This window comes from Danio rerio, chromosome 4 (assembly GCF_052040795.2).
Source record: "Danio rerio strain M-AB ecotype USA chromosome 4, GRCz13ab, whole genome shotgun sequence".
In the NCBI taxonomy this organism is placed as follows: Eukaryota; Metazoa; Chordata; class Actinopteri; order Cypriniformes; family Danionidae; genus Danio; species Danio rerio.
Window position 1 is genome coordinate 9,900,631 of NC_141024.2, and position 26,870 is coordinate 9,927,500.

The 26,870-nt window shown below is 33.7% G+C and overlaps 1 protein-coding gene across 2 annotated transcripts in view; it reads left to right on the forward strand.

Annotated features, from left to right (window-relative positions):
- tmtc1 (transmembrane O-mannosyltransferase targeting cadherins 1) overlaps positions 1–26,870 on the forward strand; it is a 68,916-nt gene continuing 42,046 nt past the window's right edge. For both annotated transcript variants that reach the window (XR_015942372.1, XM_087247998.2), the window contains exons 1-4: positions 1–421; positions 10,117–10,294; positions 22,380–22,453; positions 22,888–23,064. Coding sequence is in view for 1 of the 2 variants with exons in the window: in XM_087247998.2 (XP_087104124.2) it covers positions 111–421; positions 10,117–10,294; positions 22,380–22,453; positions 22,888–23,064 (740 nt within the window). In the remaining variant the exon portion in view is untranslated. The remainder of the gene's footprint in view (positions 422–10,116; positions 10,295–22,379; positions 22,454–22,887; positions 23,065–26,870) is intronic.

The following is a 26,870-nucleotide window of genomic DNA, read 5'->3' on the forward strand; positions in this document are numbered from 1 at the left end:
GCATTCAGACCTGATCCGCTGCCCGGGCTCCAGCGCAGCACACGGGCTATGGAACGGGACACATCTCCTCTCCTTCTCTCCCGCGAGCAGCATGCGAGACGGGGACCGACATGACAGCAAACAGCCGAGGGACCAAAGGCGCTCCTCCCCCGGTGCGGCGGCGGCTCTGCGCGCTGCCGAGGCCGGGAGCGGGAGTCTGGCTGCTCCGGTACGCCGCGCTGGTGGTGGTGTGCGCGCTCTGCTACAGTAACTCTCTCTGGGGCGAGTTCGTTCATGATGATATATGGGCGATCACCAATAATCCAGATGTCAAACCGGGCTCCAGCCTCCGGAGCATCTTCACCAATGACTTTTGGGGCAAACGGATGGCTGATAACACCAGCCACAAATCCTACCGTCCGCTCTGCATCCTCACTTTCAAGTAAGCATCCAGCATCCCACTCCTGGCGAAGTTGCTTTCTTTTTCAGGGCAAACAAGCATGTTTTTTGTAACTTCTGGAGTTTGTAGAGTCTAAAAAGAGTTTTTAATGCAAGTTGGTAACTTTTAGGAGAACGCTTGTATTGCTGGAGTCACGTGAGCAGAGCCGTTTAATTCCTTTGAAAGATGATATCTGTGGCATGGCATGAAACAGGACGCAATAAAGATAACAGTACTAACAGATTGCAGATGTAACTGATTAACTTGCATAAATATTAGCAGATTTTAAACACTGTCGTATTCAATTAAGTTTAAAGTGAAAATATGTTTTTAAATTCCATCAATAATTAAAAATATTGTAATGTATTGATATTTTCATTTTGCAAATTTCTGTTTTTGTATTGTTTATTTGACTTTTATCCTTCTATAAAAAGTTACTTATTAAGTTAAAACAAAAAAAAATTGCATGCACTTTGTATACAAAAAAGTGATTTATGATAAGTGAAAACTATTTACAGTTAAATAAGTTGTCACAATAGTGTTATTGTCTGTTTTATACACACAAGCACGCATATACAAGATTTTAAACATAATACCATTTATTTAAGTGTGATATTAATTCTAAGATCTTAATTGTAGAAAAATGAAATATGCAATACATTTTATTTAATGTTGAGTTTATTTAATGTTTATTTAAATGTCGAGTTAATAAAAAAAGAAGATATTTTCTTATTAATTCTGTGTAGCCTATGTCCCAGCAAACAATGTTGTGTTTAATTGACGTCTAATAGACATCTAAATATAGACAGCTTAGCTAAAACAAGGCTAAACTTGGGCTGTCAGTGAAAATCGAATAGAAATCATAGAACACCCCAAAACTAGACTAGTCAGATACAGACTAAAGACAGACTTTATAGTCATTTATTTCCGTTTATTTGATGACTAGTCTAGTTTTGGCCTATTCTAAGACGTCTATTAGATTTTCACTGACGGCCCAAATTTAGCCTTGTTTTAGCCAAGACGACTGTTTAGATGTCTGTTGGACATCTTTTAAAAACATTAAATGCTTGCTGGGATTTGTGTGTGTAATTATGTAGCATTTCTGTGTGTGAGTTTGTTTGTATGTGCATTTGTGCATGCATATTTACCCTATGCTTTATAATGTATTAAGGGTGATTCTCATAAGGAGCAATCGAAAATGCTTATTTTCTCGACTTTTGCACGTTTAGCATCCATAGTCTACATCCATAAAGCGCACAGCAGCCAAACAGACACACCGCCCTTAAAACGCAACGCGCATTCCGCGTCGTCATTCAGACGCATGACCATAAAATCGCAGACGGAGTTCAAGAACATGAGCGTCAAGTTCAAGTTAGAACGTCAAATCCGCGTTCACGCTCAGCCTCGCGCAGCTGTTGACACACAAACAATGCAAGCAAACACTTGTTGCGCAGTTCAAATACAACAGCTGTATGAAGTTACTTTTTTCTCCCAAAGTAAATACGCAACAAAAAGTGCCGAGGAAGGGTGAAACTGAACAGAGCTGTAGGAGTTTCAGACAGTCTGAGATAAGCTCGCGTGTTTTGACTCCAGATCCAGAGCGCGGGGCGTTTCTCCGCCGTCGATGACGTCATGTTCCATATGGCGCGCGCGCCGCTCCGCAGCATCGCGCGCGCGCGGCTGATCCACGTTCACACCGGTAAATGCACCGAGAGCGCGGCCGACGAGGACTTTGTGTCTTATAGACGGAAAGGAGGCGCTGTGTATTTATAGCAGGGCAATTAACAGCCTACTCTGCGCGTCATATTTTAGCTCTCTTATTTTTGGATCAGCCAGACTCTTCCTGCTCTCGGATGCTTCTTTATAAATCATTGCCTGGGTCTTCAGTGCATGGAAATCATGGAACTTTAGGACTGTTTTAATTAATATTTTTAGAGTGTATTAATTATGCATCAAATGTAATTCCAACAACTATTTCTTTTCCTGAAGTTGTGTTTAGTGGTGCTGTTCTGTTCTAAATGTTTTCCCGGATGATGCTGTATGCAGTTGCTAGGGGCTTGTTTTGCTTAGCAAATATACATTTAGAAAATCTTCAGAAATATAACATTTCTATTCAACGCTCTACAAAATATATACTGCAAGACTTTATGCAAAAGTTTACTCACTAAAAATTCACTTCACTTACTAAAAGTCTCAGTGGCATGTCTGTAAGAGGGGTCTGGCTGCATACTTGGTGCAGATGCAATCTGACTTGCATGCAATGCTTTTATGGGCTCACTTAACCCTACTTCTCACAGTGACGGCACTAGCTCTATTGTGTCTGACATTGCATCACTGAGCAGTCACAGCCTACATCATAAAGGCTGCATTCAGATATTTTTGTGTCCGGTTGGCAATTATTAGATACTTTAAGGTGAACGCTTAGGAACCGAGGTCGGAGCCAGCTCCAAATGAGCTGGTCAGCTTCAAGTGGGTGGGACTTGAGGTCCAAGTGAGCTGCACAAACCTCCTGGAGTTTTCATTTATTTAATGTTTTGTAGGAGTCCAACAGCGGCAGCAACTCTATGCATGTGTCAAGACGATCTGCTGCAGTTCAAACTAGGCATCAGAATGAAGAAGAAAGGTGATTTAAGTGACTATGACCGGGGCATGGTTGTTGGTGCCAGACGGGCTGGTATTTCAGAAACTGCTGATCTACTGGGATTTTCACGCACAACCATTTCTAGGGTTTACAGAAAGTTGCCCGAAAAAGAGAAAATATCCAAAGAGCGACCGTTCTGTGGGTGCAAATGCCTTGTTGATGCCAGAGGTCAGAGGAGAATGGCCTGACTGGTTTGAGTTGATAGCCCATTAGTACCAATTGAGCATTGTGTCAACAGCAAAGACTACCTGAGTATTGTTGCTGACCATGTTCATCCCTTTACGACCTCTGATGGCTACTTCCAGCAGGATAACTTGCCATGTCACTAAGGGCGAATCATTTCTTGAACATGACAATGAGTTCACTGTACTCAAATGGCCTTCACAGTCACCAGATCTCAATCCAACAGAGCACCTTTGAGGTTTGCTGGAATGAGAGATTCACATCATGGATGTGCAGCCGACAAATCTGCAGCAACTGCATGATGCTATCATGTCAATATGGACCGAAATCTCTGAGGAATATTTCCAGTACCTTGTTGAATCTATGCCAAGAAGGATTAAGACAGTTACCTACTAAAGTTGCCGGTGAGTGTATTTAAATGGATTAAATAATAAATAAATAATCAAAATAATTACCAAAAACAGGGTGACACTCTTTTAAGCAGTAAAACTGTTGTCCTGTCAAGTATAAATTAGATTTTTTTTCAAACGTAATATAAAACTTTTTTAAATGGTAGCAATATTATCTCTTGCTCACGCTTTCATCACTTTTCATCGAGATATTTTCCAAAGTTTGAAGGTAACCCTAGTCATTTGGTGTCTGTCAGTCTTGAAGCATATCAGCTCTTTCTTTGCTGTGTGTGTATGAGTTGGAGAAGAGATAAAGCGAATCCCCTTGAGCTCAGTGTGTGTGTGTGTGTGTGTGAGAGAGAGAGAGCTGTGAGCTGCTCTTGTACCTCAGCTTGATCCTCCTGTCTTTTATCTGCTCTTTGATGCCGTCTTGACACAGACTCTTGAAAAACTTCAGCTGTCTTTCTCAGACATGCACAGATAGTTGCAGCTTGGAGAAGCAGAGCCTTTAAAGTCCCTCTGAAACACAAACGACTCTTTTTGGGAGGTAGTTAGTATCAATATGTAAGTATTTAAGCCATCTATAAATTAGTGTGCGTTGAAGTCAGAATTATTAGCCCCCCTGTATATCCCCCCCATTTCTGTTTATCAGAAAGAAGTTTTTTTTTAACACATTTCTCATCATAATAGTTTTAATAACTCATTTCTAGTAACAGATTTTTATTTTTATTTTTATCTTTGCCATGATGACAGTAAATAATATTTCACTATACTATTTAAGATCCTAGTATTCAGCTTAAAGGGACACTAAGGGCGCACTCACTCTAGGCTGTCCAAACTGTGCTCGGGCGCATTTCCCTGTCCATTTGACAAGTGCTCCGAATCGGGCTCAGGCACAGTTCAGTTGGTCTGCCCTGGTGGAGAGAAGTGTGCAAGAGCGCGGTTTGGTTGGGCTTTGCTGCGGTACGCTTGTATTGTAAGTGCAAGCATGCCTAAGCTCGAATCTGAAAACACAACGTCACTTTTAAGGGACTGTTTCATTTGGATTTATTAATCAATTTTACTTTTCAATGAACGCAGGCGGTCAGTTTATTAAAGACTCAAACCCCATTCACACAAGCAGCAATCTAGCTGCCTGCTGCTCTGGGTAGCGACCTGTTGCAAATGCAAGTCTGTAAGACTACAGCACGGAGAATACAACTCAGTGTTGCCAGAATGGAAATGTCAAAGTATCGTACCAGAACCTTAAAATTATCGTATTTGAAGGAAAATTATTGTACACGAGTCAAACGGAGAGTCTACAGATATATTATCTAGACACATAGCGTTTTGATTTAACGTGCAAATTACCACAATATGTTTTTTTTTTTAAACATGTTTATTTAAGGTTTTCAAAAAATTGTACAATGTGCTTTTACAGACATAGTCAAAGGCAAGTTTTACAAAAATGTGCAAAGAATTGTAGTAATCCTTAAAAACAAGCCAGCAGATAGATGGAGGTAAGGGAAAAAAGAAAAAGGGAAATGTCATACTATCTATAAGTATCAATATTGGCAACCAATTAGTCATATAGTTCCTGGAAAGGCACACAAAACTAAATATATATTTTCCTCATCACAGCACATTCCTAATAATATGGACATGTCATTTGAAAAAAAGAACATCAGAACAGAACAAAAGAAAATGAAAAACAACAAAAATAACAAACAAAAAACAAAAGACCATTCTCTGAGCCTCTGACAACCCTCCTCTACAAAACAAAAACCTAATTAACACACAAAACTATTTCCCTCACATGTGAGGGCAAGTGATCTATAAAAGGAAACCATATATTTTGAAAACTTTGCATGTTGTCATTAAGCACAGCTGAAAGCCTCTCATGGGGCAAAACCGCAAAAATCTCTCTGTACCATTGTGTCACAGTGGGGGGAGTGTTTTTTATCCATCTAATAAGGATGCATTTTCTTGCCACAAGTAGCAATTTATCTAACAATTTATAACCTTTGGTGTCAAGGGTCAATGACATTGCTTGTGTTTTAGAAGGGAGTCCCAAAAGAAAAAGACCAGGATCTTTTTTTAAATTTGATCTTAAAAATTGTACTAATTTCATACGCAACAAAGTTCCACAATCTTGAAATCTAGGCGAGGTTCAAACTCCCCTTTGTATGCTGGAAAAGTTGGCGGTTCATTCCGTTGTGGCGACCCCTGATGAATAAAGGGACTAAGCCAAAAAGAAAATGAATGAACTCTATAAACAAGTCATGCGTGTTGATGCAAAGCACAAAACATATGTAAATGTATGTTTGCAAAGCCAAACAAGCCCCTGACAACTCAGAATAGCATCTGGCAAAACTAAACACAACTTCAGAAAAAGAAATGGTCTTATATAAATGAAATTTGGGCTATACTGTTAATCTTTAAAGTTGATACAATCAAAATGTGGAAGAAGACTTTAGTTTATTGATGTAATAAATGTAAATTAATTGAATACCCGGTGTAAATGTTTTCTTTCTTTTAGTTGTGTTTGTGTCTATTTTATGATTTAAGTGTATCTTTTTTATTACTATTTTATTGACTTTATTATTTGTGCTCTGTTCTATAAATGTAGATGATAGTTGCTATTCCAATTTTGCCTTATTGTAATTGTTATAATGCCATTAAAAAAATAAAGAAATGTAAAGAAATATAGAAGCAAATTGCTAATACATAGGGTAAAATTAGAAAGTATATCATAATATGTGGATCAGTTTCATAAATGTTGTTGAATGATGAATAAAAGGTGAGTAAATAACAGTAAATACATTTCATTTATAGTTTTCCTAATAAAATATGCCATTTGATTTGGTTACCATTTAAGCAGGAATTTACTCTACAATGCACTAATGATCCTAAACTAAACTATAAAACTGTGGACAGCTAGATTTTATCCTCCGCTCTGATGGGGCTTGAAGATGTGTTCCTGTTCCCCTGTCGAGACTGTAATGCACACACTGGCGTCTCGGTGTCACATTAATCAGCAGCAGTTAAATAAACACAGGCTTATTATTGCCTGCAGATGTACAAACGGTTTGCCGGTCCCTCTCTCTCGCTCCATCAGTTCATTAACTGTCACCTTTTTCCCTCTCCATCCATTTGCTCTCACATTCGGTCTGTTTTTTTGTAGGCCAAACGTCAGGCTTCAAGCTAAATGCTAAGTGGCAGGTGTATCAGTGACTCATGTATAACCTTCATGGCTGCTTATTATGCCTTTTCGGTCTGGAATCTGGCATTTATCTTGACAGAGTGTTACAACTTGTGCATTTTACACTCAAATTCATCCAAAATCGTTTTTTTTTTTTGTCTCAAAAATCTTGTCACGACTGAGGATTGTAGATTTATTTGGTAATTAATGCTGTTGCAAAGTGGGAAGTTTGGAGGCATAAGGGATGCTAAATTTTCTATAGACTTGGAATGGTGGACTTGAATAGACTTTAACTTTGTCCTGGTTGTTAATGCGGAGGAAAGTGATTACATCAGAGTACAGTTATTCATAATTCTGAAGTTGAATTATTATATTTAAGACATGTGCTTGTCATTTGTCATTGACAACATTATTAGCCCATTTTTCCCCTGGAAAAATAAAAACAATTGTCATTATCAGATTCCCTCTTGCATTATATTCAACATTATAAAGGCTAGAATAGTTATACAGACCCTGTAAACATTTATTTTCATGCACAATACGTTGTGTTTGCTATGAAAATAAAAACATATCAAGTGCTTGTCATAATCATAACTTTAAAATGCGATATGATCATGTAATTTATGTGCGCTTTTGGTTTCACTTTTATGTTCATTATGGCTGCCGTCACTTTCAGAAAAAAAAACATACATGCAAATAAATCATACTCCCAAACGATCGCTCTGTGCAACAAACTGAACGTTACTTTTAACTTTATTACCTGTTATTCACAGCCTATGCAGGTTCTGTTCACTAAAGTAGGCATCATTCACGGGCACCCGCGCGTCCTCTGTGTAGTAAACAAGCAGTGCGTCAGCTCATGTGTGATTTTGCAGCCACAAATACATCATTACATCTGCCAATGCTGTGAACTGCTTTAGTCTAGAAGACTTTTTTTTTTTATAACCTAAAAGCTAAATCTCTGGAACACATCATACATTTTGTTATCTTATATGGCAAAACTTTCATTCACAAACAGAAATTCGCTAATAAATACCCATTCTTTGCTCATTTTAGAATAGAATTGAGCTCTCCTAAAATCACTTCATCTTATTAGGAATAAAAAAAAATCCAAGATTCCTGAAATTATGCAGAAGTATTCAAAGAAGATTCTCGATTTTAGTTGCTTTCCTTATGGCTATAATTTTTGGTAATTTTGGTAATTTCTTTCACTTGTGTAATTTAGTATTTTCAGTATTATTATTTTATTATTATTAATACTATAATTCTATTATTTTTATTTTTCCCCCTTTGTGTCTAATGGTATTATTTGTATGTGTTTTTTTTTTTTTCATGTGAACTTTTTTAAAGATCTGTCTGTGATCACTTGGACTTTAAGATGTTCTTGTATTGTCAGTTCAAGCAATTAAAAAAAAACTACAAAAAAAAAAAACAAATACAGAAAAAAAAGACAGAAATGACGTTTTCGGGTGAATTATACTTCATAAACACAGTAAGTGTTACTTTTAACACCATTTGGAGGTGTCCATGTTGCTGAAAAATGTATCTTAAATACGTCATGCTTCTCCTGAACTTAAAAACTACAATGCAATAGGCTGAATCGTAGAGATGCTGGATTAAGATTGTGTAGCCTAAAGGGGCTAATAATTTTGTCCTTAAAATATTTTTTACAAAATTTATAACTGCTTTTATTCAAGCCAAAATTAAACTAATAAGACTTTCTCTAAAAGAAAAAATATAATCAGACATACTGTGAAAATTTCCTTGCTCTTTTAAACATCATTTGAGAAATATAAAAAAAAAGAACTGAAAATTCAAATAAAGGCTAATAATTCTGACTTCAACTCTCTCTCTCTCTCTCTCTCTCTCTCTCTCTCTCATTATATATATATATACACACACACACACACACACACACACACATATATATATATATATATATATATATATATAGACGTACATATATATCGATTGTTGAATATACAAGTAAATAAACACTCATAATTTAAATGGGGGAATGAATATAACTTTTGCAATAGCTAGAGTATAAAATAAATAGTTTATTTGAAGTATCAGCAATAAATAATATCATCTTCGTCTTTTTATTTTCCTAAAGTCATTGTAAAATTGATCAGATTTTTATCATGTTTATTAAATGACTTCATGTCCATCATATTCAATGCCATGTTCTGCCTCTGGCGCTGCTGCTAAATTTTAATTCAATCTCTCCTCAGCCAAGGTGACCATGAAGCTCATTAATGTTGCATCGCTTTAGGCTAATTGTTCCCTTCTCTCATCTCTCTCGGTTCCTTGCTCTCGTTTTCTTTAAGGGCTTTCTGGAAATGTATTTATTGAGCATCTGAGTTTTTCCACAATCACGTCCATTAGTTTTGATGTTTTTTTTTTGTTTTTTTGCCAAAGTCTTTTTTAAAGATAATTTTTTTTGTTTGTTTTGTTGTCCATTTGTCCAATCATTAGTTGTTTATTTAAATTTGTTCCTTTGTTTTGCCATTAGTTTGTTCTTATGCTTGATCTATCATTTGTTTTTGTTTGTTCTCTCTGTATACTGTGAATGTGTTTTTTTCTCTTTTGTTTGTTCTGTTGCCAGTTTGTTCCTTTGTTTCCTACATTTGTTCTATCGTTTATATTTGTTCTGTCTGTAATTTAATTCACTTGTATCAACATTTGTTTAATCCTTTCCTTTATTTTTCTTTTTGTTGTGTCGTTATTTTGTTTCTTAGTTTGTTTTGCCATTCATTCATTTGTTTAGTTCCCTTGCTCTCATTTTCTTTAAAGGCTTCCTGTGTTAAAACATTGCAAGGTCAAACAAACATGTTTACATTAGAGGTTTTACCACAGTCATGTCTGTTTGTTTTGACTTTAGTTCTGTGAACCTGCAACTTTCCTTTCCAAAGTAATTTGTCAAGCTGCTTTAAAAAAAGGACATGCTGCACAGGTAAATCCAGAAATGCAGATGATGTTCACACCAACTAAACATCATTGCTCATCATGGTCACAAACTAAGGTTAACATGGAAATTTGATCCAGGTTTAGACATACTCTAGAGCTTGTAGCATGTAGACCGATTAGCTGCACAGTCAGTCAAGTTTCTGTTTAGTTTAGACCAATTCTGCATTTTAGGTACCATGAAGGCAGCTCAGCTTCTCCATAATACCATGGCAACCAAGACTGATTACAGTCAAGCTGACTTCATGTTATCTAAAACCCATGGATGGTGCAAACTAAACTAATCCAGCTTCATGCTACAGGCCCCTGCTCTTACTGATGCCACTCTCTTTTTCAGGTTGAACATTTTGCTGGGCGGCTTGACTCCATTCTTCTTCCACCTGGTGAATGTGTTCCTGCACTGCGTGGTGACAGCGCTGCTCATGTACACCTGCCAGCAGTGTGTGTTCGAGGACAGCAACTTCTCCTTCCTCACCGCACTGCTTTTCTCTGTGCACCCCATTCACACTGAAGCTGTGAGTCTGCCAATACGACTAATACTAATATATGCATTACTAGTTATGTCTGATTTATCTGTCTGCATCTATCCATCCATCTATCCATCCTTCTATCCATCCATAGCAGGGATCATCAAACTTGTTCCTGGAGGGCCGGTGTCCTGCATATTTTAGCTCCAACTCTATTCACACACACCTGAACAAGCTAATCAAGGTCTTACTAGGTATACTTGAAACACCCATGCAGGTGTGCTGAGGCAAGTTGGAGCTAAACCCTGCAGGCCACCAGACCTCCAGGAACGAAATTGGTGACCCCTGATCTATCGTATGTCCATTCATCCATTCATCCATCTTTCCATATTATATTATATCCATCCATCCATCCATCGTATGTCCATCCATCCATAGTATGTCTATTCATCCGTCTGTCCATCCATCGTATGTTTATCCATCCATCCATTCATCCATTCGTAGTACGTCCATCCATCCTTCCATCGTATGTCCATCCATCCATAGTATGTCCATCCATTCATCCATCCATAGTATGTCCATCCATCCATCCATCCATAGTATGTCCATCCATCCATCTATCCATAGTATGTCCAATAATCCATCAATCCATAGTATGTCTATTCATCCATCTGTCCATCCATTGTATATCCACCCATTCATCCATCCATCCATCCATCCATAGTATGTCCATCCATCCATAGTATGTCCATCCTTCCGTTGTATGTCCATCCATCCATAATATGTCCATCCATCCATCCATCAATCCATAGTATATCCATCCATCCATCCATAGTATGTGCATCCATCCATCCATCCATCCATAGTATGTCCATCCATCCATCTATAGTATGTGCATCCATCCATCCATCCATCTATCCATCCATCCATCCATCCATCCATCCATAGTATGTCCATCTATCCATCCATCCATAGAATGTCCATCCATCCATCGTATGTCCATCCATCCATCCATCCATCAATCCATCTATAGTATGTGCATCCATCCATCCATCCATAGTTTGTCCATTCATCCATCTATTCATCCATAGTATGTCCATCTATCCATCAATCCATCCATCCATCCATCGTATGTCCATCCATCCATCCATCAATCCATCTATAGTATGTGCAACCATCCATCCATCCATCAATCCATCTATAGTATGTGCATCCTACCATCCATCCATCCATAGTTTGTCCATTCATCCATCCATCCATAGTATGTCCATCTATCCATCCATCCATAGTATGTCCATCCATCCATTAATCCATCCATCCATCCATCCAGCCATCCATCATATGTCTATCCATCCATCTATCAATCCATCTATTGTTCTATCATTCATCCATATATCCATCCATCCATAGTATGTCTGTATGTCTGTATGTCTGTCTCTCCATCCATCCATCCATCCATCTATATTTCTGTTGTTCTATGCACCCATCCATCCATCAGTTCCATCCATCCAACCATCCATCCTTGTATCTATCTTTGTATCTATCCATCAATTCCATCCATCCCTTTTTGTATCTGTCTGTCTGTCTGTCCGTCTTTCTATTCACCCATCTATTTCATTTGCCCATCTGTTCGTCCATCAGTCCACCCATCCATCCCATATTCATTTGTTTGTTCTCTCTGTATGGTTTGTTTGACCTTTCATTCTGGTCACAATTTATACTACTTCAAATGTTATACATAACCTCTAATATTTATACAATAGAATTAAATTAAATAATACATGTGTTAATATATTTAAGTATTCTCAATATCTGTTTGTAGTTTTGTGAAATGTTTCTCGTGTGTAATGTTTATGTCTGAGTCTTCGAGCGGTCGCTTTTACGAGTGTTTAGAGTAGAGCACAGGCTGGAGCGAGTCCATGCCAGTAAGCCAGACTCCGATCACCCGCTCTCTGTAAACACCATACATCAACAGCTGCACTGCATTAATGAGACTCAAACCCACACACTCACATCCACACCATTGATCAGCCATAAATAATATAATTAATCTCTGCATAAACATTAGAGATGCTTTAGCCAAATCAGTGTGTGTGATGGACAACACTTATCATCATTTCCTTTCTCTTTTATTTATAGCGTAGAGTAGGGACAGCGAGAGATGACAATTGGGAAATGATGGATGAAGAGCGAGTATTAGGACTGGAAAAGGTCACAAGCTGGATTTATATTCATATTGCGTGCATGAAAGCCATAGTGTGGTTCTAGTGCTAGCTCCAAAGATTAGCTTCATTTACAAATTTGTACACGAGTGCAATTAAAAGTTAACTGCAGTTGAAAAATCTAAACCTCAGGATTTTCTGCAGACTGACTGTACTCTGTTTGGAGTATGCATAATGCTGGACAAATATGATCAATTATAAATGCTCTTTATTGTAGTTTATTACAAATTCAGCTTTTGAGTTTGTGCTTGTTTATACTGGCATTATTCTTCTGTTCTGTTCTGTTTTTTTGTTCTGTTATTTGTTCTTTCATTTCTTCTGTCATTTCTCTGATTCAGAGAATCTTTCATTCTTTTAATCAATCTGTAGTCTATCTGTCTGTTTATCAGTCTGTCTATCTGTCTACGTGTCTGTTTATCTGTCTATCCGTTCATCCGTCCTTCCATCCATCCATCGCTTTTTCATTCTGTCTGTCTATCTATCTGTCTGAAAATCCATTATCTATCCATCCATAGATATCATCCATCCATCCATAGATATCTATCCATCCAAAGATATCCATTTATCCATCCATCTGTCCATCCAACATCAATATCCATCCATCTATCCATAGATATCCATCTATCCACATCCATCCATCCATTGATATCCATCCATCCATCCATAGGTATCCATCTATCCAATCATCCATTGATATCAATCCATCCATCCATCCATAGGTATCCATTTTTCCATCTATATCAATCAATCCATAGGTATCCATATTCATTGATATCTATCCATCCATCAATATACATCCATCTTTCCATCCATCCATAGGTGTCCATCCATCCATCCATCCATTAATATCCATCCATCTATAGGTATCCATTTATCAATCCGACCATCGATATCCATCCATTCATCCATAGATATCTGTCTGAATATCCATATATCCATCAATATCCATCCATCCATAGATATCCATCTATCCATCCATATCCATCTATCTACTGATATACCTTCATCCATCAATATCCATCTATCCTTCTATACATACATATCCATCCATCCATAGATATCCATCTATCCATATCTATCCATATATTTATATCCATCCATCCTTAGGTATCCATCTGTCCATCCAACCATCGAAACAGCCCTAACAGGAAAGCTGAAGGAGTGCAAAATCCCACCTTCGGATCTTAAGCCACTAATAAAAGGATATATTCTCAACAAATGGCAATCAGAATGGGATCAGTGCCCAGAAAATAAACTTTTTGAAATTCAACCTGAAATAGGAAAAAAAATCTAATTTATTTTTTAGGTCAAGACACGATGAGATTGTATATAGAAGATGCCGCATTGGACACACGAGACTCACACATGAACATTTACTCAAAGGAGAAGAACCACCAAAATGCCTTTATTGCAACAGAAACCTAACAGTTAAACATATTCTTGTGGAATGCCCCATTTTTAATGTTAACAGACAACAATATTTATCTGGAGAGACTTTAAAGGAAATATTTTTAAACGTGAATCCATCTAAAGTTGTAGAATTTTTATCAAAAGGAAATCTTAAAAAACTGTTTTAGATTTTTATCTTATATATTATCATTATTATAATTATTTATATATTTTACCTTGTACATTAATTATTGCTATTGATGACTTTTAATTGTTAGAATATTTTTACTTGATCTATTTTCCTTTTGCCATGACATAGCCATAGACGCTGAAATGGCAATAAACTTAAAACTCTCTCTCCCATCCAACCATCGATATCCATCCATCCATCCATAGATATCCAGCCATCCATAGATATCCATCCAACCATCAATATCTATCCATCCATTTCCATCTATCCTTTCATCCATATACACTCATCAATATCCATTTATCCAACCATCGATATCCATCCATAGATGGAATATCATTCTTTTGTTCTGTCATTTATCTGGTCGTTCATTTCTTCTGTCCTCATTGTTTGTTTGTTCTGTTTTATGTTGTTTATTCTCTCATTCTGTCTGTTCCATCATTTGTTGTTGTTCATTCATTCTTTTGTTCATACTGTTCTGCTCATTGTTCATTCATAAATTCGTTAAATATCATTCTATCTATCTATCTATCTATCTATCTATCTATCTATCTATCTATCTATCTATCTATCTATCTATCTATCTATCTATCTATCTATCTATCTATCTATCTATCTATCTATCTATCTATCTATCTATCTATCTATCTATCTATCTATCTATCTATCTATATCTATCTATCTATCTATCTTATTTAATTAATCTTATTAATTCCTATGATTTCTATCGCCTTCAGTCTCATGTGAAACTTTATTCATTCAGAATCATTCAGTTATGTTAATAACTGCGCTCCAGCAGTGCCTCGTAATAACAAAAAACCCAAATACCATAGCTGATGATATGCGGCAAAAATCCAGCATTCCATTACATCAGATCCCCTCTCCCGCTCAGTCTGGAGATGCGCGTGGCTCAGCTTGTAACTGGAGGTTTGTCCTCGCAGCAGGGTTTGCCGGCAGGCCGCTGGCTAGTTGTTAGTCGAGAGGAGCTTCATTTGACAGGCGTCAGCAGGCTCCTGATGGAGGATGAAAGGCCTCCGTTCACTGGCATTCTGTCTCTCCCTGGAGACTGTATTGAATCCTGCCTGCAACCTGCTGACCATCTGCCTGACAGCCGCACACCAGCACCCACGGCTGGACACTGTAGATCACGGCTTTTCATTTCATTTCATCTTGTCAAGTCATTAGTTGCAGTTTTTGCTATTGGTTTCTGGCATAATGAACGTTCTGGATGCATGAGTGCTTGTTGATCTTGAAGTGTCCCCTGTTAAGGGCACTTAAACTGCACTTATTTGAAAATAGACAATAATTGGAATAAAGAAAAGACAGGAGGCTATAATAATTCTGGCTTCAAATGTATACGTTGAAACATCCTGATGTCAGCCAAGCTCGTAAGATTGGAGATTTTGATGAATTTGTAAACATTGTTCTCCCAATGACGAAATGTCCACAGAGATGAATGATCATAGCTATAATGAACAATACATTTTCTTGCAGTCATCAGCTACAATGGTTCAAAGCAGGCATTCACAGACACTACTAAAGACAAAGGGTTTAATTATGAAACTCCATTACAAATGTTGGTTTGTACAGAAAGCGAGGCTGAATTACTGACTCATATCAGGCAGTTCAAAATCGATTTTGCTTTTGGGAGGCAATAACTCTATTTATAGCACATCCTACATGAAAAGTAATATCCAAATAAAAAACGATAGGGCAAACTCAAAGGGATAGTTCACACAAAAATAAACATTCTGTCCTCATTTATTCATCCTCCATTGGTTACAAACTTGTTTGAGTTTCTTTCTTCTGTTCAACACAAAGGACTGCGAACGAAAAAATACTATAGAAGTATATCTTGTATTAAGTATATTATTATTAATTAATTAATTAATGCAGTAATGTTGTTGTTGTTGTTGTTGTTGTTATTATTATTATTAATATATTATTAATAACAGCATCATACTATTGTTGTTGTTGTTGTTGTTGTTGTTGTTGTTGTTGTTGTTTTATTGTATGGTCATTATTGTTATTAATAATTAATAAAAGGATTGGTATTTCCAGTTATTTTTATTGATATTATTAAATAAAAATTTATATGAAATGTATTATTATTATTATTATTATTATTATTATTATTATTATTATTATTATTATAAACAACAACAACAATAATAAATTAATATTAATACTATTTTTAACAACAAAAATATATTATTATTAATATTATTAACAACAACAAAATATTAGTATTATTATTATCAACAACAACAATTTATTAATAATGTTAACAACAACAACGAATATATATTAAAATTATAATTATAGTTGTTATTATCAACAAAATTATTATTATTATTATTAGTTAGTTGATTAAAATATTGGTATTTCTAGTCGAATTTTCTTTATATAATAATATTTTAAAAATTACCTTTAAAGATGTTGGTTCAATTGCAGTTTCTCCTCCCTCCATACATTTGCAATTAAATTCACACACTCCTACACACTCACACACACTGCAGGGTAATAGTATATCAAGCTGGAGATCTGAAATGCTGCACTTCTCAGAAAGACCCACAACTATACCTCATTTCAGCCAATTACCTAAATCAAGTATATCTTGAAGAATGTTTGGGTAAAAACAGCCATCGACTTCCACAGTATTTTTTGTTCCTACTAAGTATGTCGATGGCTGTTTTGTTTTTCAGCACTCTACATGATATCTTATTTGTGTTCAACAGAAGAAAGAACTAATAGAGTGTGAGTAAATGGTGAGAAAGTTTACATTTTTAGGTGAGCTAACTGTAAATAAATCTGATGGCTACTTCCAGCAGGATAACGCACCATGTCATAAAGTGTGAATCATCTCAGACTGGTTTCTTGAAAATGACAATGAGGTAACTGTACTCAAATGGCCTCCACAGTCACCAGTACTCAATCTAATAGAGCACGTTTGGGATGTGGTGGAATGGGAGGTTCGCATCATGGATGTGCAGCAGACAAATCTGTAGCATGCTATCATGTCAATATGGACCAAAAGTCTCTGAGGAATATTTCCAGTACCTTGGTAAATCTATGCCACGAAGGATTAACGCAGTTATAGGGGGTCCAACCCGGTACTAGCAAAGTTCCTTTAAGGCAAGTAATTTCGTTCGGCGGCCATCTTTGAAACACCTCATGGACAGTACGTTTTGGCCTTCTGCTTAAATAGGGAAACATCATATTCTCCAAAACCTCTTGCCAAGCTTACAATTCCATTTCATAACCCCTTAAACTCTGCTGCTATTTGGGGATTTCCGCCTGCATTTTGCCTACCCAAATTTAAAAGCTTCCCAAATCCACATACAGATAGGGAAATATCATATTCTCCAAAACTTCTTGCCAAGCTTACAATTCCATTTCATAACCAATAAAATTAAGCAACAACTGTCTCTGTTGTGTCATTTCTAAAAGTTCGTATCACACAAAATCTGCAGAAACTCACGTCTGGTCTAAGCCCCTCCCCCAGAGAATTGTCATTCTATAGTGATTGCTGATTGGCTGTACTAAAAGGCAGGCTTTATTTGCCATATAGCGACCGCTGATTGGCTCCTGTACTAGAAGGCGCGGCTTCATTTGCTATATTGACAGTTACACTTTTCCCCTTTCAAAAGTATACTAGAGACATGTCCTGTGTATTCTATTGTTCTATTATTCTATTTTTATTCTATATATAAGAATTATTCTATTCTTTGGTACTATACAAAGAGCTTAGAATGACCAACAGGCGACCCTCAATAGAACGTTCCATTGCAATAGCAGCGCCCAGCAACAGTCCCGTATTCCACCATGTTGGAGTGAAAGCGATCGGCAGTCCATTGGATCTTAATGTTGTCGTGATGGCTAGCTGCTGCTTTGTTTTTTATTTATTTATTTATTTTAAAAGTGCATTAAAGCTGAGATACAACCTAAAAGACGACAATACAACACTTACTATGACAATCATCAGCACTTTTAATAGTTTGTTTTACAGACTTATGCTGTTGTTCTATTGGAATTTTCATTCCAAAATAGCCGCTGAGCCATCTAGTGGCTGTTTTCCAAATTGCACTAGAGTGTCGCCTCTTGGTGGCTCTATGCTCTTTACTAGTAAGGTGTACCTAATAAAGTGGCCGGCCTGTGTACAGTAATGTCAACGAAAAGACAAAAGAGAAGTGTCATGCAGGGAATTCTTTGTCAATTTATGGTCAAGAAAACTTCCTGTTAGCCAGGTTACACATTTTCACTGTAGCGTTTTCACAGTTTCTTTTACCATTAGAAATTATTTTAATTATTTTCAGTCCATCTCTAACTTTTCCAGCACATTCAAGCACCATAGTCTGTTTGGTTGAAATGGCTCAGGGCACAGGCTTGATTCCAGCACCTGCTCGCCTTCTTCTGTGCTTGTGCGATAAAATGTATTTGTGTGCGTTTCTACACACTCCCTGTTCCTCATAAGAGTTTACTTTTACTGGGGTTGAGAGTTGCATGTGTGGAAAGCTGTTTAGAGATTTAGGTTTTTAGCAGTTTTGATGTGTGTGTGCATGTGTGCGTGCGTGTGTGCGTGTGTGCGTGTGTGCGTGTGTGTGTGTGTGTGTGTGTGTTTGGCAGGCTGCAGCTGTTCTTGAGGAATTCCTGTTGAATTAGGTAATTGGCTGAAATGAGGTATAGCTGTGGGTCTTTCTGAGAAGTGCAGCATTTCAGATCTCCAGCTTGATATACTATTACCCTGAAGTGTGTATGTGTGTGTGTGTGAATTTAATCGCAAATGTATGCAGGGAGGAGAAACTTCAATTGAACCCACACCCTTAAAGGGGCCCTGGACATCCACCTCCTGAACCAGATGTATTAAAACACTTCCAGATAAGGAGCGTTTGTTATTGTATATATCTGACGCACTGTATGTGTGGGTGCTATGTCCATTAGTGGAGTCAGGAATATGGCTTATTAGTGATGGTAATTACATGTTGCTTGAAACATACAGTGGGAGGTGTGTAGGAAGACTGCTGACAAATAGTAGAGTTTAAGTGGAGTGATGGATGATTACAAGGCCATTCAAACTTGTTTTGCATTTAAACAGTGTAAAAAAAAGTAGTGTTTTTCATGGTCAGGTTTTTTTATTGCTGTGTCTGTTTGGATTATACTCTCAGACTCTCAGGAAATAATAAAGAGATTCCTCATGTTACAGTCACATATTTGTGATTGGATGTTGTGTTAAGTTGTTATTTTGACTTGTTTAGGTATTTTAAGGCATATTAATAATAATAATTAATTATAGTATAATATAATCTGTTATCAAATAATAGATGTAATAATAATTTATTATGTATATAATCAATATTATTCAATATGTTATTATTATTGTTGTTGTTGATATTAATAATTAATAAAAATATTGGTATTTCCAGTTTTTTTCATGATATTATTTAAAAAAATTATATGAATTGTATTATTATTATTATTATTATTATTATTATTATTATTATTATTATTATTATTATTATTATTATTATTATTATTATTAATGACACGAACAACATTATTATTATTATTATTTATTAATTAAATAATTAATTAAAATATTGGTATTTGCAGTAAATTTTCTTAATAAAATTCAATAAAAATAATATGAATTGTAGTAATAATGATATAATTATTTAAAAAAATTATTATTGTTATTATTATTTTTATATTATTGTTGTTGTTGTTGTTGTTGTTAATTATATTATTATTAATTATAAAATAAATATTGGTATTTCCAGTCGATTTTCTTTGTATAACTAAATTAAAATTAATTTAATTTTATTATTTTTATTATTATTATTATTATTATTATTATTATTATTGTTATTATTATTATTATTATTATTATTATTATTATTATTTCTATAAATTTTTATTTACTAATATCAAGAAGAATGTCTGGAAATACAAATTTTTTACTAATGGATAACACAACAACAACAACCACAACAAAACTAAACAAAGACACAGGATTACTGCAATATTTTCTAGCCAATTCATTCATTAAGGCATTAGAATGATGTTCATATGTACTTGATGTTCATATGATGTTCATATGATGATTTTGTGTCTACAACAGTGCTTTATTACAGAAGTTATGAATGTCTGGAATTAGATTGCCTTATCGCTCCACTGGTCCCACATTTACAACTGTATTCAGCCCAAAAACAAAGCAACTAGACCGTAATACCACACACATGCACTGGGCTGTTGTTAGAGCCGCTGGCCTTTTATATGTTTATATTTAAGAGGATGTTTCTCCAACTAGTGTAAAAAAAAACACACACTTTTCCTGTCTCAAACCACTAGCTCATGTATGATCCGCTGCTTCGGGTTTCTCCTAGAAGTGTGTGTGTGTGTGTTGGTACAACTTGCATTCCTCATGTTGTGTCTCGAGTATAGCATGTCCAGTCAGTTGTGATCTTTTTGGGACATTTAAGGAGGAAAACGGCTCCTAAATCACACAGAATGAAGTATTTTATAAATGTAAAAATGCTGAATGTAATCTTTAAGGGTTGGATTTAAGGGGATTTTTGACATTATACAGTCTGTACAATATTGAAAAAAAAATCACTACGACTTAAGGAAGTCTCTATAAAGCTGTACAAGTGTGTGTGTGTGTGTGTGTGTGTGTGTGTGTGTGTGTGTGTGTTTAATTCAGAGGAATTCTGCCTTTGGGGGGAAGGGCTTCAGAAAAGCCCTCCAGATGTGGAGTGTGTCAACTGTGGGTTCATTTTAACGTTTGTGCCTCTGGCGAAAACAAGCAGGGAGAGAGTGCAAGAAAACAGATCGGAGGACATACAAGGATGATGTATGCTTTTAGGGGGATGGGATGGTAAAAAGATGGAGCAGACAGCAAATATATCTCTCTTCTTCTCACCCTCATGCTTGCGTTGGGCTTCTTTCCGTTTTGTTTGATACTTCTCTTGTTCGTTTTTGTATTATTAACGACCCACACTGTAAAAAAAAATGACATAGTTCAAGTCATGCCTGTTTTTATGTTGCTTTAACTTAATTTAGAAAGTTAACTGAGTTTCAACTTCAACATTCATTCATTTATTCTCCTCCAGCTTAGTCCCTGATTCATCAGGGGTCGCCACAGGTGAATGAACCGACAACTTAATGTGGCATATGTTTTACACAGTGGATGCCCTTCCTTCAAAATTAATCTAATTTAACTTGATTATTAAGTCAACTTAATTGATTTACGTTTAAGATTAAGATTTAGATTTAAGTGCATATTTTTCTAAAGTGCAACAATGAATTTTGTGTTTAATTGACGTCTGATAGACATCTAAACATAGACTGCTTGGCTAAAATAAGCCTACTTTAATGTTTTTTTTTTTTATAAAAGTCTAGCAGAAGTATTCAGATAATAGATTAGTTATTAAGTAGACAGATTAGACAGACTATTTTTGATTTTCCCAACTCAAATTTAGCCTTGTTTTAGCCAAGGCATTTATGTTTAGATGTCTATTACACACAGAAATGAATTGCTGGGACAGATTACTGTGCTTATGTTTTGTTAAATAAAAAGTATAGTATACAGCTATATTTTGCTTGTTTTGACACATTTAAAATTTGTGGCTAAGTAATAATAAATTGTTTATGTTTGGTGAGGTCAGACATAAATTTGGTAAATCCTTCATTTTGAGCTTTGAAAATTCATTCATTCATTCATTCATTTTCTTTTCGGCTTAGTCCCTTTATTAATCCAGGGTCGCCACAGCGGAATGAACCACCAACTTATCCAGCACGTTTTTACGCAGCAGATGCCCTTCCAGCAGCTCTGAAAATGAAATGAAATAACAAATTAAAAGCTAATTGTAATACTATGAAACCCTGACCTATTTGCTCATGATTATTGAGCAAGCTCATACACGACACACAAAAAGTGAAATGAATGAGGAGGCGTGTGGACATAACGCAAAATCTAAATCAAGTAATTCTACCATGTCAAAGTCATATTTATGTGTGTAAAATGTATTTTCCAAACAATTAAATTGTGGCTAGTGAAAACGGCGAGTGGCTAGTAATGTTGGAAAACTTCTAGCCACAGTGGCTAATGATCAAAAAAGTTGATGTCATGCCCTGGTTGGCATGTAGATGCATTGTAACTTGCACCATCAAAATAAAGTGTGACCCTATCGAATAAAATCGAAGGTGCTGATGAAAAGTGTGTATTGTTGTTCTGCTGTTTTTATAATTGTAATGTTTACTGCTGGTTATTGTTGTAATTGTGTTTTTGATTAGCATGGCAGCTTATAAAAGTGTGACGTTTGTGTGTTTACAGGTGTCTGGGATTGTCGGGAGAGCAGATGTGTTAGCCAGCATGCTGTTCCTCCTGGCCTTTCTCTCCTATATTAGGTAACACCAGGGCATTCTCCAATGGGATAAAAAAAAACTGATCTAAAATCTAATGCATGGATTACAAAATGTAATAATTGATTATATTCAATTATGGGGGTGAGAATTATTATAAATAAGTATAAATAAATTAATATAAATGACTAAATGAATCAAAATAACCTATTTTGTACATAATCTTATTAGTTTTCCAATTGAATGCATAGATTTGGCTTTAATACAATCAGCATGACAACATTTCTATCATATTTATCACCGTTTTTACAAATTATTTTGCATGAGATATAAAACAGTGCTTATAAATGTCACTTTAAATATTTTTAAACTATCAAAATGAATAAGAATATTGAAAAAGTGAGTCTATTCTGTTTATTATATACCGTGTGAATGCTAAAGTTAGCTGATTTTCACTTATTTTTGCTCTTTATTTTCAGGAGTGTGTCACCTATCAGGAGTGCGGATGAGTTTCCTCCTACAGTGTGTGTGTGGTCTCTGGCTCTAAGCCTGTTGTTGGGCACCTGTGCCATGTTGGTAAAAGAGACCGGGGTGACGGTGTTTGGAGTGTGTGTCCTCTATGATTTCCTGGTGCTCTGCCGCAAACCGCTCATCTTGTGAGTTTATATTTTCACTATGACTCTTTATAAGCTGGTTCTGCTGCTTATTGTTGGTTAGCATGTAACTGAATATCTCTGCACTCCTTTTTTACAATCTGCATGTTTGACGACATTTCTTTCCTGTTTATCATTTTTGATCATTTTTCTAAACAATTCTCACATTCTTAAAAGTATTTTGCTTGAAATATAAAATGTTGCTTTTAAAATGTTGCTTTAAAATTTTTTATTTGTGAAAATAGTGTCGTAATTAATAAAATATAATATAATATAATATAATATAATATAATATAATATAATAAAATATAATATAATATAATAAAATATAATATAATAAAACTATAATATAGTATAATATAATATAATATAATAAAATATAAAAAATATAATAAAATAAAATATAATATAATATAATATAATAAAATATAATAAAATCTAATCTAATATAATATAATAAAACTATAATATAGTATAATATAATATAATATAATAAAATATATAGTAAAATATAATATAATATAATATAATATATAGTAAAATATAATATAATATAATAATAATAATAAAATATAACATAATATAATATAATATAATATAATATAATATAATATAATATAATATAATATAATATAATATAATATGATATGATATGATATAATAAAAAATATAATAAAATATAAAAAAATAAAATAAAATATAATATAATAAAAATATTATATAATATTATATAATACAACATAATATAATATAATATAATAAAAATATAATAAAATCTAATATAATATAATATAATATAATATAATATAATATAATATAATATAATATAATATAATATAATATAATATAATATATAGTAAAATATAATATAATATAATAATAATAATAAAATATAATATAATATAATATAATATAATATAATATGATATGATATGATATAATACAAATATAATAAAATATAAAAAAATAAAATAAAATAAAATATAATATAATAAAAATATTAATTAATATTATATAATACAACATAATATAATATAATATAATAAAAATATAATAAAATATAATATAATATAATATAATAAAACTATAATATAGTATAATATAATATAATATAATAAAATATAATAAAATCTAATCTAATATAATATAATAAAACTATAATATAGTATAATATAATATAATATAATAAAATATATAGTAAAATATAATATAATATAATATAATATAATATAATATAATATAATATATAGTAAAATATAATATAATATAATAATAATAATAAAATATAACATAATATAACATAATATAATATAATATAATATAATATAATATAATATAATATAATATAATATAATATAATATGATATGATATGATATAATAAAAAATATAATAAAATATAAAAAATAAAATAAAATATAATATAATAAAAATATTATATAATATTATATAATACAACATAATATAATATAATATAATAAAAATATAATAAAATCTAATATAATATAATATAATAAAATTATAATATAGTATAATATAATATAATAAAATATATAGTAAAATATAATATAATATAGTATAATATAATATAATATAATATAATATAATATAATATAATATAATATAATATAATATAATATAATATAATATAATATAATTTTGACAGAGTCAAAGGTTTATAAAGAGGGGGATGTTTTTGTCATTTCATAATACAGAATACAGCAGGCAGCCAGAAAAAAAAAATTACTATGTCTTTTTAACATAAAACATGCATAATCAAATTATGTATGATCACATATGTATGAAGTGGATATTTAAGACTTATTTTGAGAAAAAGGCATTTAAAATATGCATTACAATTCAAATAACAATTCACAAACTCAGAATGACTTAGTGTGGACACTTAAAAATGACTAAAAATACTTTGAATGTTTTCTTTCCATTAGACTGAGAAAATCCATAAAAAAAAAATCATAAATCTTAAAATTGACAAAAGCATGAAAATCAAACTGTTTTGTGCAGAGTGCAGACATTTCACAAAAAATAACAAAAAATCTGTGTGTCAGTGTCAGCTTTTAGGTTTAGATCTGAGGCAGCAGTCATTTCTCTTCCTGATTGCTTTGTTGTGTATGGAAATGGCATGTTAGGGATTCTAGAATGATGCTCGTCTATGATCACAGCAGAACCTGTGTTGGAATGTTTATGGAGAATTCCGCTGTGTCCGTTGCATCGGAACAGCCATGTGCTTTCAATCTTCAGTTGAAGGCTGAGGCTGGTGCCATAAACTGACCAGTACACATTCATCACGTGCCGTCAGATCACATCGCACAGACACTCGTTAAATTCATTAGGAGGCTGTTAACGATCCAATGTCCCTAGACAGACATTGACTGGTTGCATGTACTGTCTGAAAATTAGCTTAGCTCATCAAAACATGGTCTGACCTTGGCTAGTGTCCTTTTAGGAAAACCTAGTGAATGTCCTTGTATATTTGGTGTGACAAATATATGCTAACACTAATATATAATGGTCTAGCAATTATTGTAGCATTTACAATATAGAAGGATTTAATGTGCCTTTTTAACAATGGATAATTTAAAAAAAATACAACTAATTTATAACTTGATTGCCTAAATATTCTGAAAAGTCTTTGTTTATAATTTAGAAAACAAAAGTGAGTGTGTCTGTATGTGTGTGTAAATAAAGAGTAGAAAATATTACATTTATTTTTAATATTTATTTATTTATTTATTTTATTAAATTGTTGGGGAAAAGGCATTTATTTTTGTGGCTTTTATGCCTCTTTTACTTTTATTACATATATGTATTGCGTAGGTGATATATATTAACCAAACTTATCTGAGTGTAATATGCTTTCCGTGCTAATGAAGCATTATTGCAGAAGTAAATACAGCTTACAGGAAAGCATCAACATCTATAAGTAACTTCTTTAACTTCTCACTTAGCTTTCCTGTTGAAGCAAAGACGTGCTGAAGCTGAGCACAGAATATTTGCAGTTGAGAAGTGTTATGCTTTTAATGTTGTGCAGAGAATTTGTAGGAAAGAGGAAGTATGTTTGGGTGCAGCCGACTGCCGCATGATTAAAAAGTGCCGAATTCCACCAAAACGCCACCTTTTAATAGTAGGTGTGTATGTAATTCTTGTATTGAATTGGTGTAATGTGACCCAGAGCTCTGAATATAGAGTTATTTATTTGTATCTAATAAATAACTAATATTTTTGGTATTAAAGAAAAACCTCTCCTGATATTTTTATTAAACTCACAAGGTAATTGGCTAAATATTCAGACTATATATATATATATATATATATATATATATATATATTTTTTTTTTTTATATTAATTAATATCAATGATTAATATTAATATTTATCATAGATAACAACTAAATACATATATAGAATAATGGTAATAGTGATGATTTAAAAGTTAAATAGTAATTAAAATCTATTTAAATAATTATAATATATAAATATTTATACAAAAGTGTAAATAGTTTTCAATTGTTTGAGTTGACTGATTTTATTTTCCTAAAAATATCTTAGAAATCACTGAAAACCTGCATAAAAACCTACAACTGATTACCCTAGAAAACACTCACAACACTTTGCCAGTTATTGCCAGAAGGAATACAACTCTGGCTGGAAGTTAATGAGAATTATTAATATTATTTATTAAATTACCCTATAATTGTATTTTACTATTTTTCCCCATCACCTGAAGCAAAACAATATTGTAAACAACAGTAATTATACCAATTATTATTTATAAATTTACCTATTAAATTGC